At 35.5% G+C, this 16428-nt stretch overlaps 1 protein-coding gene across 2 annotated transcripts; it reads left to right on the top strand.

The window, feature by feature from the left end:
* Window positions 1–1062: 1062 nt before the first annotated feature.
* Window positions 1063–16045, top strand: Plscr5 (phospholipid scramblase family member 5). Of its 2 annotated transcripts, none has more exons than XM_035444649.1 (7): window positions 1063–1075; window positions 5635–5819; window positions 8953–8995; window positions 9852–10072; window positions 11650–11811; window positions 14062–14223; window positions 16007–16045. In XM_035444649.1, the coding sequence occupies exons 1-7, from the start codon at window positions 1063–1065 to the stop codon at window positions 16043–16045; spliced, it is 825 nt and encodes a 274-aa protein (XP_035300540.1). The 2 variants fall into 2 exon arrangements, with proteins under 2 accessions (XP_035300540.1, XP_035300541.1); XM_035444650.1 differs by having other exon boundaries at window positions 5635–5783.
* The last annotated feature ends 383 nt before the right edge of the window (window positions 16046–16428 follow it).

Genomic DNA, 16428 nt, shown 5'->3' on the forward strand with positions numbered 1-16428 from the left:
GTCAACTAAGAAAATCTATACTTTTAATATGTACACTGTTAAACTTTCAGTTTTTTTGTTCCTATTCCTTCCTGGGCAACTGTACTGTTTTTAGCGTAGACAGTGCCGAAATGTATCCTGTACTATAGCATCCAGGCTGGGTGGGTGAGCAAAGCCCCACATCCTCCTCGGAAGCTGCACTTACAACAGAAGATGACTCCTTTTTTTTTTTACAATTTTTTATTAGTTCAAATTAGGAACAAGCTTGCTTCACATGTCAATCCCTTTTCCATCCTCCCCCAGTCTTCCCCCAACCCCACACCTGCTCCCCACTCTATCCCCCCTCCATTCCCCAGGGAGGGTAGGGCCCTGGATGGGAGCTCCCCAAAGTCCACCATGTCACAGAAGATGACTCTTTAAGGTTGAAATTCCACTTTCAGTGCTTGATGAGGGAAATATCTGGAGGCTTTGCTTAGCTCTGTAACACTTTGTGTTTCCCAATTCCTGCAATGAATCACATTTAATTTACACCTGAAAATAAAGAATTATTTATGTGCAGAAGAGATAGAGAAAACATCGTCTTCTGGTTTGTTTGTTTGTGAGGTGTGGGTTGGACAGAAATCACATGACAAAATAAGGAAGAAGGTGGCTCAGACATTTGAACTTCTAAAGAACTGTTTCCATCCATGACAGTCTTTCAAGTGATAGGATGACTTACACAGCCTCTGACCCTGAGAACTAACAGACCACATCTGATGCCAGAACGTATCACACACCTAAGTGGCAGCACATAAATGTGATTTCCCTTCTCTTTGCTATTTCTAAGTAGCTCTTTCAGCCACCCAGTTATATGACTTTTTCCAAGGAGGTCTTTTACTTTGGGTGATGACTTCATCTCGCCCTATTCTCTGACCAGATAAAAATCAAACACTCTAGAACCAGCGAGGCACCATGTTTCTGTTGTCTGTAAGCTGACATGAGGCAAACAGCGAGTGTCCGGAGCTTTATTCATTCTGCTCTCTCCGTGTTGAAACAGGAAAAGCCTTTTCACCTGGCTGCCTTTGAAGAGGTACTCAGACTGCCATGGCCTCTAAAGGTAAGGGTAGAGCTAGCCAGCAACTAAATGTGCCCTCATATATTTTATAGTGACAAGTGCATGGCTATTGAAATATTATAACCAGTGAGGTTGGTACTTGAAAAGCTGTTATTTATTGCTCTTGGACACTAGCATTTGAATTATTTTACTCCAAGGATGACTTTGTGCTAACTGAAAGTACACACACTCATTTTAGCCAAAAGAATATAAAACATTCAGATGCAAAATGTGCTTTTGTTTGCAGTGAATGTAAACTTAGAAAATTTGTAAGAAAAGCAGTAAAGTAAAATTGAGGGTGGGGGTATTTAACTTAAACACAGCAATGGGATGAAATTCCAAGTGTAAGTGAATCTGTAAGAAAGATTCCACATAGGCATCTAAAAATGCTACTCAAACATTTGTAGTTGCTCATTTGTTGTTCAAAACCATGTAGCTCACAGCCCAATGAAGAACAGAACATCAGTGCAGCCTCAATTTAATGCAGTAGGGCGAAATATTTTGCCTTATAAACTTAAAATATTTTATAAATACTTGGTAGTAAATTCAGCATAAAAATCAATCAAAGTGATCAAAGTATCCAATTTAGACAAGCAGATCTATTAGGAACATTGGCAGAAAAGGGTAGGCTTTCACTCAGAACCCTAAAACTGTTGAAACAACTGTTTTAATTAAGACAGATTCAAAAGATGAGAGAGAAGGTTTTGTCAGGGGGAATAATATACAGTCACAGTAAAATATTTCTAAAAATGAAATTATAATCCATTTTTATTCAATTATCAAAACAAATCACTATTAAACTCTACACTATGTTGCAGAATGAAGAAATTTGGTTGGTGAAATTTAGGGAAGCATTTAAAACTAGTTACAAATCAGATAATTCTACAAATGCAAATTATTTAAATAGATGATTCATTCCAAATAATCTGAATACATTTTTGTTTGCTTCATAAACATATTTCTAACATCCATTAAACCAATCAAGTATTCTTTGTATTTTTGTTCTTATTTAATGTAGGCCTGAGAATCCTTGAGAAAGCTTATCAACAGATTATAAATTATATCAGAAAGAGAAAAATATTGAATTTTAATATGGTCTCTATTTGAAGACAAATAAACACAAACCTTGACAAACATTTCCTGAAGACTGACACTGACACTGTACAACTGCTTCTCATTTTATAAATTAAGAGCAGCAACCGAGTGGCCTGGAAGGGGAAGAGTTGCAGAGTGTGTAAAATATTTATGGTTTAGTTATACATTTTTAAAAGAGTAGATAGAAATTCAAAGCCAGATAGCAATTCAAAGGGGTTTCTTATTCATCTGGTGGTCTGGGTCTTTGAAGAAAATGTGACTGGAAAGCAATATTATGATTAATCTGCCAAAAAGACATGAGGTTCAGTAATGAAAACGACTGGATTTGTGAATTAAAGATACACTAAACCTAGAGACAAACTTTAAGATCCAAACAAACATCCCAATGGCCAGCTAAAAACATTTAGCCCATGTCTTGAATAAACATTTATTATAAAATCATAGTGACAGGAATGTATTTATTATCTAAATAGTAAATCATGTTTGAGAAATCACCTTATCTCATTTTTATCTAAAATATGTTTGAGGGTAAGTTTTGAAAAATATTTTAAGATACGGCTGTAACTTCATATTGGTCTTTTGCCTATGAAACTGTATTGTAGGGCAGTATCTTCTCAGAGACTCCAGATAATGGGGCATTTTATAGACAAGTCCAAGACATCCTGAACCGGATGCTGTAGATCCAAAGAAATGTAAATCATCTGGAAGCCCTTTACTTGGTAAAAATAAATGCATGGAAAGGTATCCTCTGGACCTGCTGTTAGGTCAGAAACCTAGCAGCCCAGGTCAGGGATCTGAAGCCCCTTTCCAGACATTTAATAACCTACTGTGGTGTGATAAAGCAGCATAGTTTATAAGATAAACTTGGGGTAATTTACCAATATTGAAGCAACTTTTGTTATTAATTAACCATATTCTTATTATGGAGTTTTGCACAATTTTGCACCAAACATAGTTCTCATGATTTTTTAAAACAGATACACTCATATGACCACTACCAAGAGCAAGATAGGTAATGCTTTCAGCAGCTGACAATGTTCCCTTTCTGGCCAATAATCACACAACTCCATACCCACATAAACTACTATCATACATTCTGTTTGTGACCTATATTTTCTTGATCATGATTTTGCCACTTGTTTGGTTTTGTCTTCTGCAAAATAATGATGATAGTTGTTATTAGCACTAATGTTGGAAGAGGTGTTGGTTGCATTCACTGTTTTCCAGCTGTTGCTCTTATGACCCGTAGCTCCCCTCAGATTTTAAGACAGTTTTAGATAGTCTTCCTGGTATTGAGGCTCCCCCTTGGAATTCCCTTTCAGTGTCTTCTCCTAAGAACAAGAGTGGTTATCTCCTTCCATTGTGTCTATTCCTGTGGTCAGAACGGTTCTGGAGGAACTTGTGGGAAGCCAACTACTGCAGCCTTATCACTTACAAGCTCTATTACAAAGGGGTCAAAGAACAAGTTTCTTCATTTATTTACTCTTAAAGCAAGTCCTGTACAGATCTCATATGCCACAGATAAATTCAAACTTAGCAACTGACATCAATATTAATATAAATCCAGCCAGTTCCCACAACCTGAGGGGTAAATAAATAAATGAGTCATCTGGCAATTGCCCCTCATTAACACTTCCTGTATGCACAAGCTTAACAAGCTTGTCATTACTAGAATCAATTTATTCCTTTGTCCAAAGGGCCATTCATCCGTGTTCTTTCATCCCTGTTCAGACTATGCTTGTGTTTCTTAATGATGGGAGTTTATTGTCTTAGAAAGAATGCCAGTACATTTTTAAACTGTATTTGTGATTGCAAGATACAGAAAAGTACCTCAAACACACAAAATTTTTCATAAATCTGGGTATTCTTACAGAAATTAGACCATTATAATTTATATTAAGTATTTATATAGCACCCCAAATCTTACTATATGTTCAATGAAAGCAATTGCTCAAAACTTACACAGCAGTTATAAATTTCTTCTTTGTATCAATCCAGAACCAATTCCTTTTACCCATTCATGTTACTTAACAACATCTCAGTGTATGATGGACCACAAAGACCATGGGTCATAATATTCTGTTGCCTAATAATGCTAGAGTCCGTTTAACTCTTAAATAAACTCCATGATCTTCACACATCAGTGAAATCACCTAATGATTGATACATTCTCAAATAATGTTAATGTTGTTAAGCAATGTGATGCTTAAATGTGCTTGCTTTACATGATGAACCCTATTATAGTTTAAAAAAATAAAACTTGGACATTCACTTTCTTGTGAACCAACAGCTAAGTTAAAGCCATGCATCATTGATAAACCGCTTAAATTTATTCACATTTTTTTAAAAAGGAGCCTTGACATTCTATGAGGGTGAGAAGCATGACCATCAGTAGTCTATAGAAAAAAACTTAGCATCCTATGAGGGAAATAATGCAATGATATTTATGAGAATGAAATAGGGAAACTAATAGAAAGCTATTATTTAAAATTTTGGATAAAGATTTTCCTGCCTAGGGCTTATGCATTAATATTACACAGAACTAATGCATAATAAATAAGAAACCTAGAGTTCAATGTGGGATGACTGTGACTGAAATGGAAGCATATTTACTCGACATTAATGTTGATATCAGTTGATATCTCTAAACTAGCAAAGTGACCTTATATAACTCTGTAATTATGCTAAGGCACAGATAAAGTATGAGCCTCTTTTAGCTTACTCAGTTTAACAGTGAGTTTTCAGAGGATGTCCTCCTATCATTAGGACAATTGGCATTATCTGAGATCTTATCAAAATGAAACATTGCAAGCCTACCACCCCAATTTCTGAATCAATAACTGGAGAGAGGCCCAACACCTATTTTGACAGGTCCCCACTACAGGTGGTTCTGATGAAGGCTGAAATAGGAGATTTTTTTTAAAAATTAAAGTGGGCAATAATATTATGACTAATAAATCAGATGGAGTAACTTCATAAAGTTCAAGGTAGACCCATAACACTCAAAGAAAAGGAAACTATGGCTTAAATTCCAAGGAAAAATTCAAGACTAAGGCTATTTTTTTTATGAGTACAGGCTATCTAGGGTCTATTCCCAGTTATTTTGCTTTCATAGTCTATGATTCTCCATCTTTTTGAACAGGTGTTACCTTGCAGTTATACACAAACATATTTATATATGCAGTGTATATCCATGCCAACTATTTAAACCAAGTTATTCAACTTTGTCTCACAACTACCAGCATTCTTCTACCTTCCTTTTTTCTGGCTGAGAAGTCAAGCAGTGTGGTATCGAGCAGTAAAAACAAAGGAAATGCACTAAAATGAGACAGAAATCTATCAAGGAACAAACTTCTATCTAAATCAAAAAGAAAAAGAAAAGAAGGAAGGAAGGATTGAAGAAAAGAAGGAAGGAAGGAAAAGCAACTTAAATTTTAAGACACATAAAGATAATCATTCTCTTACAGATTCACAGAATCAAAAGCCTGGAAGTCTGCCTGGATTTCTTCCTGGAGCCACAAACCCAGATCAACCCTCTCGAACAGCTTCTTCCCATCCCAGGAAACAAGCAAGACAGCAACCTGATGAACCTCAGCCAAGTAGTTTCCTGCCAACAGTCAGTCTCCCCCCTGGTCTAGAATATTTAAGCCAGGTTTGCATGCCTTTCCATTTCTACTCTTGTGTTCCCTTTAAAAGCAATTCAAATTCAGCTTCTTGTTTTTCAACCAATAATTTAACAGAGTACAGAATGTATTATAAATCATAAAGTTATAAAGTACTGACTTCATTTATTTTTGGTATTTAGGTAGAACTTTATTCCATACCATTGCCACCTACTCTTATTTACTTGACAGAGTGACAAGACTAAATAGTTTTGACTTTGCCATTTAGCACGTTTATCTACCTTCTGTTTGTTCATTGCTCAAGGTGTGGAGATATTCTCAAGGAATTACCAGACTAGGCCACCTACAGCTATTAATTAAACATTAATTGAGCACTAACATATTCAAGGCACATAAGAAGGAAGCATAAAGCATTGCCCCTGTCACTCAAACATTGTATTAGTTAATGATCAAACAAAAATGTTGATTTAAAAGTGTAAAGCATGACATGGGAGTCAGGAAAACACGCATCTTTAAGGGAGAAGGCAGTCCTGGAGAGTTTTGTAAGGAGTTGAAACTTTTCAACAGATCTCTCAAAAAGCAATGTGAAAGTCCAAGGGAAAAAGAGTTAGCACAGCCATATTACCATCTTACCCCAGGCCAACCTCCCGGAATGATCATATCACACTACTAATTAGGTACTGTTGCTGTTATAGTTATGGCAGGATGGACAGCACTTCAAGCCTTGTAAAACTTTGTCATGTGACAAGTAAATGAAAATTGCTGTTTGTATATGGATGTATTATTTTTGTTTTAGCACATTATCCTACACAATATTAGAAAGACTCCAACACTAATATTGAGATGTCAGCACATCTGCTGCCAGGCTCCCTTGTTTGGCATTCCTTCAAACATAAAGTCTATCTCTTTTATCAAAATCAAATCTCTGTATTAATTCCCTTAAGGTACAAGAGATTTCTGCTATGCCTGATAGGGTTTAAGCTGCATGCAGCATATGTTCCTGGGAAAATGTTTATAATTGCAGATGCCTTCCCCAGAAACCCACTGGCAGACAAATGTTCTATAGAGACTGGCGAGCTTAGGGAGCTACCAAAAGGAGCTGGAAAAACTAACCTACCATCTTCCATCTGCAAAAAGGATCAGCTGTAATAGCTGACTAGAGTTGATTAACTGCTGCAAGCTGTTTGGGAGTGTTGTCAGACAAGGTTTTGCCAAATATAAAAGTGATATACCAGCGCCAGAGGGCTGAGGTTTGATGGTCACATATGGTCATCACATATTCCTCTTCCACTCATGAATGATGACACACCATGGCCAGATGCTTGACGTGAAGCGTGTTCCAACCTTCAATAAACAGACATAAGAACTCAGGAGCTTCCGTTCTAAATGTAGCACATTTTCTAAAAACATTCCTTTGCTAATATTTTTTCAGAAAACAAAATATTCTATAAATTGTTAACACTTTTACTTCTAAAGGGAATAACTTACTCATTTTGTACTCATGGAATGTGGGTTTACTTGAAGCTATGTACGTATAAAAAGATGAGTGGGGATTTCAAAAGTATTTCATGTATTCTGTAAGAGAACGCCTGTTAAATGACTTTGTCTGTGTTGAGTGCTTTCCCTTTATTGAAAATGTAACTTTTCTTCACATCATATGTCCTGATTACATTTTCCCCATCGTCTACTCATCAATGTCTTACCCAACTTCCCCTCCCTTCCAGATCCACCCTCTTTCTGTCTGTCACTAGAAAACGAACAGGCTTCTAAGGAATAGATAAGATGAAACAAAAATTAACAATAGGAATTGGACAAAACAAACAAAAGGAAAAGAGCCCAGAAAAGGCACAAGAAACACAGACCCACTCATTCACACACTCAGGAATCCCCTGAAAACACTAAACAGGAAACCATATGGGATTGTAGGGTTAAAAAGAGAGAATGAAAATGAACACACACACACACACACACACACACACACACACACACACACACACACACACACACACACATATATATATATATATATATATATGTATATATAATAAAAATTTAAAAAATATATTTTTAAATGAAAAGCCTTGACATTGTGCGTCAAGGAACCTCCAAAGATGTCAATGAGTTCATTTTCTTTGGCCATCTTCTGCCAGGCATGCATCCTAACATTAAGAGTACTTTGTTTCCCCAGTGAGATTCCCTTGAAGGAAATTAGATTTTCATTTGCAAGTAATTATCAGTTGGCTTCTGGGTTAGGAATGGGAGGCATGTGTCTAGCTCTCCTTTCCATTCTAGGGCACCATCTGGTGCAGACCCATGCAGGCCCTGGGTATGGTGCCTCAGTCTCTGTGAGTTCATAGGGTTTTGAGCATGTTGATTTACAGGGCCTTGTTTTCTTGGTGTAATCCACTCCCTCTTACTCTTAGACTAGCTCTGCCTCCTCTTCAGTAGGTTTTCCTGAGCCCTGAGGAGAGGGATTTGATGAAGACATCCATTTAGGCTTGAGTGCTGGGAGATCTCTCACTCTCTGCGTAATATCTGGCCATGGGTCTCTTCTATATTTGTTCCCATCTACTGTGGGATGGAGCAGTCATCTTCCAGGTTGAACAGTGGATACATGTGCACTGGAAGAAGCTGTATATCCAATACTCATCCTGTGTCTTCATTTCCTCACCAGACATTTTAAAATATCTTCTACTTTATTATTTAGAGGTCATTTTGAAATATCCTAAAAATAATACTGTTTGATGTATCACTTCTTTTTCTCATTATCAGGGTTAGCGCAAACACTGTTGCTTTTCTAGCTCTTGGCAATTCTGACTTGGGATTTTAAGAGTTCTATAAACTATTAGCTGAACAATAACATTTGGTGAAGACAGGTCATGCATCCTGTCAGTGAGACATCACCTTATAGAGTAATTACATAGTTATTATTTGAATAATAAATTCTTCCTTACAAATTGTGTTCTTTAGTTGAAACATAGTACATTGATTCATATATTTAGAATAACAATTAAATAATTTTCTTCTCAGATTCCTGTGGCTAATTCTTTACTTATAAATTGTGAGTGTTAGAAACTTTTTTAATGACAATGAAAGACTTCATGCTGCATAGTAAGGGCTGTGACGGAATGGCTTTCATTCCCTTTGTATTGTCCTTTGCAGTTGGACCTGATAATCATCCATCAGCAAGTGGAACTTCTTGGGAGTAAGTACATTAGATTATGCATTTATTAAAACCTCTGAAAAGACTTTACTGTCCACAAGTGTCTTTACAACTAAAATGTTATAAACAATGGCTAGGGAGATCAGATGATTGCTTGACCTATTTTTTAAACCAAAATTAAATGTATTAATTTAAGCACAACTTTTAGTATAAGTGTCTTTCATAAGAGTGACATCCAAATCTAATAAAATTAATCTTAAAGTGACAAGCAGTAATTAATATCCCATGGATATTAATCATTGAAATTTCTTAACATTCTGAGAAAGGGAAATCACAGTTGAGAACATATTAAAATTTAATCAACACAAATGCTATCACTTTATTGCTTCGCAATTGACTCAATAAAATAGGCACACAATTTATCAGCTATGTGAGTATGATTAATAATTTCAAATTGCTTGAGTGTTCTCTATAAGATTCTATATTACTTCAGAATATGTCAGAATTGAAGAATCTGGCCAGTACCACTACTGTGGAAGCTAAAAATAATTTTAGATACAGCAAAAAATACCACTGTAAATTGTCCAAATAACTTGCAGAAGAATGAATAATATATACTCCCTTATACAATCTGTTCTTTGGTTGAAAGTTGTCACAACATATTTGTTCGTAGTTCTAGAATAAAAATTAGTTAAGTTGTTAGTTTTGTTCTTGGATCTTGCTTTGACATCTGAGGCTAAGTCTTCGAAGTTCAGAGCATTGACAGAGACCTGTGTGAAGATGAGACTATAAGCCCAGTAATTCTGCAACAACTCTATGTTCTCATAATACTCCTTTACTTTTTGACACGTGGTGATCACAATCACAGCATGTCTTCATAATATGTGTTTTCCAATAGTGATTCTCGGCACTGAGACCTCCAACAAATATGAGATCAAAAACAGCTTGGGACAAAGAATTTACTTTGCGGTGGAGGAAAGCATCTGTTTTAATCGTAATGTGTGTTCCACACTGAGAGCCTGCACCCTGAGGATCACAGACAACTCGGGTCGAGAGGTGATTACAGTGAACAGGCCCCTAAGGTGTAACAGCTGCTGGTGCCCTTGCTACCTACAAGAGGTTGGTCACTGCCTCTGAGCATCTTTCCTTTTTAAGATCATTCCTTCAAGTGACATTCATCTGGAGCTATGAGACAGTCAACCTATCAGTTGTTTGAATTTATATCTTCCCTTTTATGATAAGGAAAACATGAAAATTTGGTGAAGCACTTCTTCCATTTGTAACCCATAACTATGGCAGCTTGCATTAGATTAAACAGTAAAGGGAGTGCATGCATCCTATAAATGAGACATAGCTTCCTGAACTATCACATTAACCAAGTAATTGTGACATCTACAGGTTCCCACTACACAAATGCTGTCTTCTTCTCTGACAGTAGCAATGCCCAGGAAGTGCCATGACACATAACCTCTTCTAAGATGTTACCTTCCCTTGGTATTATACTTCTCAGAATAACACTATTTGCACATTCAATAAACCCATTGTATGCAATAGAGTGACGTTCTCAATTATTTTATTTTAAAAAATAATTGAATGTCATTTTAATAGAACTAACAATAACTTTCTGTGAACTAGAATATTGTTTCATTCTCTATTTTGCAGATTATATATATATACATATATATATATATGCATGTGTGTATGTGTTCTGAGATTAAAGACATTATATACACATACATATAGACACACATATGTTTGAAAAGATTGATTCACAGGGAGTTAAAGCATATGTGGGAAAGAGTGAATTTGTGTATTTTGTCCATATATATGCATATGTATGACTATGACATATAATATGTCATATATATGACATATGCTATATATGACTATATGTGTATGTCACATATATATGAGTATATGAATACATATATGTGAATATATAAAATCTGGGGAAATGCTAAGCATATCAGTACAATGGAATCCTTAGCATTTCCAAGACAAAATACAAAATGTCAAAAGAAAACACCGCTTTGTATCCTAAATAGATATACATATATATATTCAAAATATACTATATATAATATAGTATATATAGTCAAAATGCACACACACATATATAGTCTATCCAAGACCACTGTAGAAATATGTATACACAAGATGATAAACTTATCATGGGGTAAAAATGATATAAATAGGTAGAGAACTGAATTACTTCAAAAGAAGCATTTTCTATTTGCCCCATCTCCAAGTCTCTTACAAAAGGATTTTGTTTGGTTTACATTCAAATGCTAAAATAATATCTGAAATGATGAATGTGAACATTCAACAATGGGTAAAAGAGGTTAAAATAGATCTGTGTTGTGGCTACAACTGAAAAGTAGTTACTGACTTTGTCCATGCTTAAAAGTTATAATTAACTCACTGTCACAGGTGAGATGGAATGACAACTGTGCAAGGACACCAAAGCATTTAGAGGGCAGTGCCAAAGATATCAGAGTAATGAATTCTTATCTTTTCATAATAAAATACAAAATGTCAAAACAACAATTTTCATCCTAAAATATATTTATAATGACTCTTATAATACATCAATGATTTCATAATAAATATTGAGTAGATGTAAGCTGACATTCTTATGTGGTTAATGCACAATAAGCTTTTTAAAAATCTCATTTTGTTACTATTTTCTCTTACAGCTAGAAATCCAAGCTCCTCCTGGTACTATAGTTGGTTATGTCGCACAAAAGTGGGACCCCTTTCAACCCAAATTCACAATCCAAAATGCAAACAAAGAAGATATTTTGAAAATTGTTGGTCCCTGTGCAACATGTGGCTGTTTTGGCGATGTGGACTTTGAGGTATGAATGACAAGGAAAGTTTTGCTTAGGTCCAGATTTCTTGCAATGAAATTCAATTTATAAAATATCCAAATCCTGGAGCTGAAGAGATTGCTCAGTGGCTGAGAGCACTGGCTGTTCTTCCAAAGGTCTAGGGTTCAATTCCCAGCACCTATAACTGTCTGTAACTTTAGTTCCAGGGGGTCTGGCATTCTCACCCAGACATACATGCAGGCAAAATCCAATATACATTTAAAAAATCTTCAATTAAAAAATCCAAATCATGATTTATCCCTTAAAATTTATCCCTTAAAAATATTTCAAGAATTGCATATTAGTGTACTACTCTAATAAATCATGTTTCCATATTAATAATAACAACCATTACTCCAGAGAGTCTAAGCCCATGAGCTTTTAGTAAAAATAATGCAATGACGATGTACTACTGTCCTTAGCCATTTTATTTGTCATAGACCACTACACATTATTCAAAGAAACTTTAACATATGAAAATGTGAATTGTAAAATTAAAATTGTTGACATATTTGCAAAATACAGTAGATAAACTACTGTGCTTCCTTATCTAAAATAGTAAATGTCTTGTTATTTTTAACTTTAACATCTGAAGCTTTAGACATCAAGATTATAGATAGATAGATAGATAGATAGATAGATAGATAGATAGATAGATAGACAGACAGTATTATGATTTTAGATAACTAATATGTCGTGATTGTTAAACATGTTAACCCTATATTTGGTGAGATTGATTCATAGTCAGAGTAAGTAGAGTATTTTGACCACCAAATTTATCTCTGCCCTGTCCTGTTGATCTGCTTGATGGACATTTAACCCTATCAGGTCTCATTTCAGAAGCACACTCCACTAGAATGACACTATATAAATCTATATTTGTAACATTGTACAATAATGTGTTCTCAGATTTCTGGAATGAAATATCAAAATGGGACATTGCTAATTTAACCCACAACAACATAACATACGGTCTCTTAACAGATTATTGTGAATACACATTATAGGCAGGGTTCGAGAAAACCATTAGCTTTTAAAGCATCTTCTTTTCATTGTTTATTTGTATCCTACCTAGGTCTGTCTTCCAGACTTATTCAGGGGCCTACACACACCGAGAACACAGACTTTGTTATGTGATTTGTCCTAGGCCCAGAATTGTGAAGGGTGTGACATGCCTTTTTGTTTGTTTTGTTGTTGTTGTTGTTTTGTTTTGTTTTTTGTGTTTAATACAGGGTTTCTTGGTATAGCCCTGGATGTCACAGAACTAGCTCTGTAGACCAGGCTGGTCTAGAACTCACAGAGATCCACATAGCTCTGCCTCCTAAGTGCTAGGATTAAATGGATGTACCACCACTGCCTGGCTACATGGCTTCTTAATAGTATGATTGAGGAGAATTTAAACAGCAGGGCTTAGTTTCCATGCTATAGCTATAGCCTAAGAAACCTTCCCTATTTTCTATTTTTTATCATCACAGGGAAAGAGAAGCTCCATATTAAATGTGTCAGTTCCAGCTGGCAAACAGGATAAAGAAATAAATAGTTGCTAGAGTCAGATGTAGCAGTGGGTGTGGTAGACTTCAACGTCAGACTCATCTCATTCTCCTGTTTAAGTCATCACCAGCTCAAAGTGATGTCTTTTACTTAAGATTGGTTAGAAGGGAATCTGTTTACAAATGGCTGAGTGTAACATAAGAGTGTATTTTGACAATGTATTATGTATGTTTAAAAGCTTTAATAATTACATAGTTGGTAAATTTTTAATGTTTATGAATTACACCTAGAAAATAATTTAATTCAGCCAAATAGTATTTTAATACTATTTTAATACACATACACATGCACACACAGTATATATATTGTCCATAAACATATTTTATGATGGCAAAATCAGGATTAAAATCTGAACATGTGTACCTTCATACTTAGCTACATAACGAAGAGATGTACCTGCTGCCATCTTGTGGTTGTCTCGACTTAATTATTTACTCCATCTGCATAGAAAATGAAAAGGAAGACAAATTATAATGGTCTATAAACTGGCAGTCTGAAATTCTGGAGCACTGTGGAGGTAAATATCCACACCTGTGCTGGTACACAGGCACAAACAACATAGAGCTGCCTTTTGGGGGTGGCGAATAATACAGTGGCTCAAATTCATCGGGAAGGCAACACACTGAGAAATGTCAGCTACTCTATTTTTATCTGCAAATCTCATACCTCTTAGTTTTCTTTTCCAAGGTGAAAACTGTTGATGAAAAGTTTATAATTGGGAAGATTTCCAAGTACTGGTCCGGATTTGTCAATGATGTATTCACCAATGCGGACAACTTTGGGATACATGTTCCTGCAGACCTCGATGTGACACTCAAAGCAGCAATGATTGGTGCTTGCTTTCTCTTTGTAAGTTTGGTCTAAGCTGCATGGATGACTTCTATCCTTACATGCCAGACTCTATAGGGTCTTCCTCCTCCACACAGTCTTGACCTATGAAATGGGCTTTACACAAAAAAGGTAGTTTAAGTTAGGATCATCATCCTTTGAAAATGAGAATTTAGAGGTTTATATTTCACTCAGGCTAGCATCACAGGAGACAAGTAACACCTTTGCCAAAATGCTTGACTAGCTCCTTTCTTGGGTCTCCCTCATTATAATCATTTTAAACTCACAGAAAACTATGGGTTTCTTTTTTTTCAAATAAGCCATTTTTCCTTTTCCTTTTATTGTTACTCAGAATTTAAAATCTCAGATTTAATGATGACATCATCTATGCTGCTGTTGAATAAACTCAACCCATTTATTGTGTCTCTGCTAAAGACACTTATAAAACACAATAACTCAAAATAATTCCATAGTTTTACCTTTGATGGGCACAGGGAATTAAGTATAAAATAGGAAAATGGAGAGGGGTGTATATCAGAATTATTTCTTCAAAATCTTTTGAGAAATCGGCTTAACTAATCGTTAATAATTGGTCCCTATATTTATCTACAAATCAAAGTTATTCCAATTAATTTTCCCTGTCACCAAAGTATTCATTCATAGAACTTCATCACTTCCTGTTTACCCTTCCTGATTTTGGTCATTCCACACTTCATCATTAACCATTCAACACACACACACACACACACACACACACACACACACACACACACACACACACAAGTACACACAGAGACATACTCTTGTACATATACACACATAGAAAAACACATCCTTACACAAACACACCTTCACATACCCTTCCTCTTGACTGTTCATTAGCTCTTTCTGATAAAACTGTTCACTTAATTTCATATTAAAAACAGTGGTTCTTCGATATTCTCTATTAACCTACTTTGCAGACAGGCTGGTGACAAAGCAGTCCTGGTAAACAGTAGATGTTTTCTAGATCTTAAACCTTACTGATTTTTCTTGTTGTTCATTTTCCAAAGCCTGAATATTTTTGCTTTGGCAAGTGTGTTTCCTGTCATTGGCTCACTTTCTTTGAGAGATTAATGTGATATAGGCAGATTGTTTAGATCCCACTCCATATGTAGTACATCATACAATCTCTTCATGCCATGAAAGCTTGTAGACTCTCAGCTTTCCCTGGGTGAGCCAGGGCCAGTGCTTGAATCTGATGTCTAATGAGTCCTCTGTGTTCAATAAACTCAAATGAAGACTGAAGTAGATAGTTTCCCAGTTAAATGGGTAATACTCCAGAAACTAAGAGAGATACATACTTACTTAACTGACAATAGAAAGAACTCTCATCCACTTGTTAAATCATAACCTTATGATGCCTTTGCAATTTTGCCAATATATGTTTTGAGACAGCTTCTCAAATGTATCTCTAAGGTAGATTACAAACACTTGAAAGGTGATTCCTGTTATCATTTCTTCCTCTGCCTAATCATGTTTACAACTGAATTTTACAATCTTGGTCAAGTCCAAAATTTTGATTGATGATGTTGGGATTGTTTAGATAAGGGTTTAAATTCCTTACATAATGAAAATTCATTCAACATGTGAGAATCATGAACCTTAAAACATTATAGTTTTTATTCTTCCAATAAATTATGCATTACCGAGACACAGCTAGGAACATCATTGCTTCACATAATCAAAGCTGGCATGTCAAGCTCTTGATCCTAATTGTTGCCTCTTTTATCAATTCGTTCATATTCACTCTATTTATTTGTAGGATTTTATGTTCTTTGAACATTCACTTGCTGGATTATAACAAGCACGGTGACGAAAACAATAAAATATGCAGAACGCAATTCAGTAAGTAAAAGGCAAGTTTAAATGATCTCCTTCCTTTGAAGATGTCTATGTTTGACACTATCTAATTCGTTTTCATTTTCTCCTAGATATCCCATGGGCTCTGAATTTAATTTCTAAATGGTCTGAGCATTTGAATTTTTATAACTAAATGTTAATTATTATATTTATTAAAACACAGTGTAATGAGACAATTACCTGGTTGTGAATGCACGATAGCTAAATACGCAATTACTAGCATGAGTACAAGGTTACTTTGGGAGATTACCATTCTCTTTTCATCCTTTTGAAGTTACTGCAATGGTGAGCATGAAAGATGAGAGCTAAGGCTTGCAGCATCAC

Source organism: Cricetulus griseus, chromosome 4, assembly GCF_003668045.3.
Source record: "Cricetulus griseus strain 17A/GY chromosome 4, alternate assembly CriGri-PICRH-1.0, whole genome shotgun sequence".
Taxonomy (NCBI): domain Eukaryota; kingdom Metazoa; phylum Chordata; class Mammalia; order Rodentia; family Cricetidae; genus Cricetulus; species Cricetulus griseus.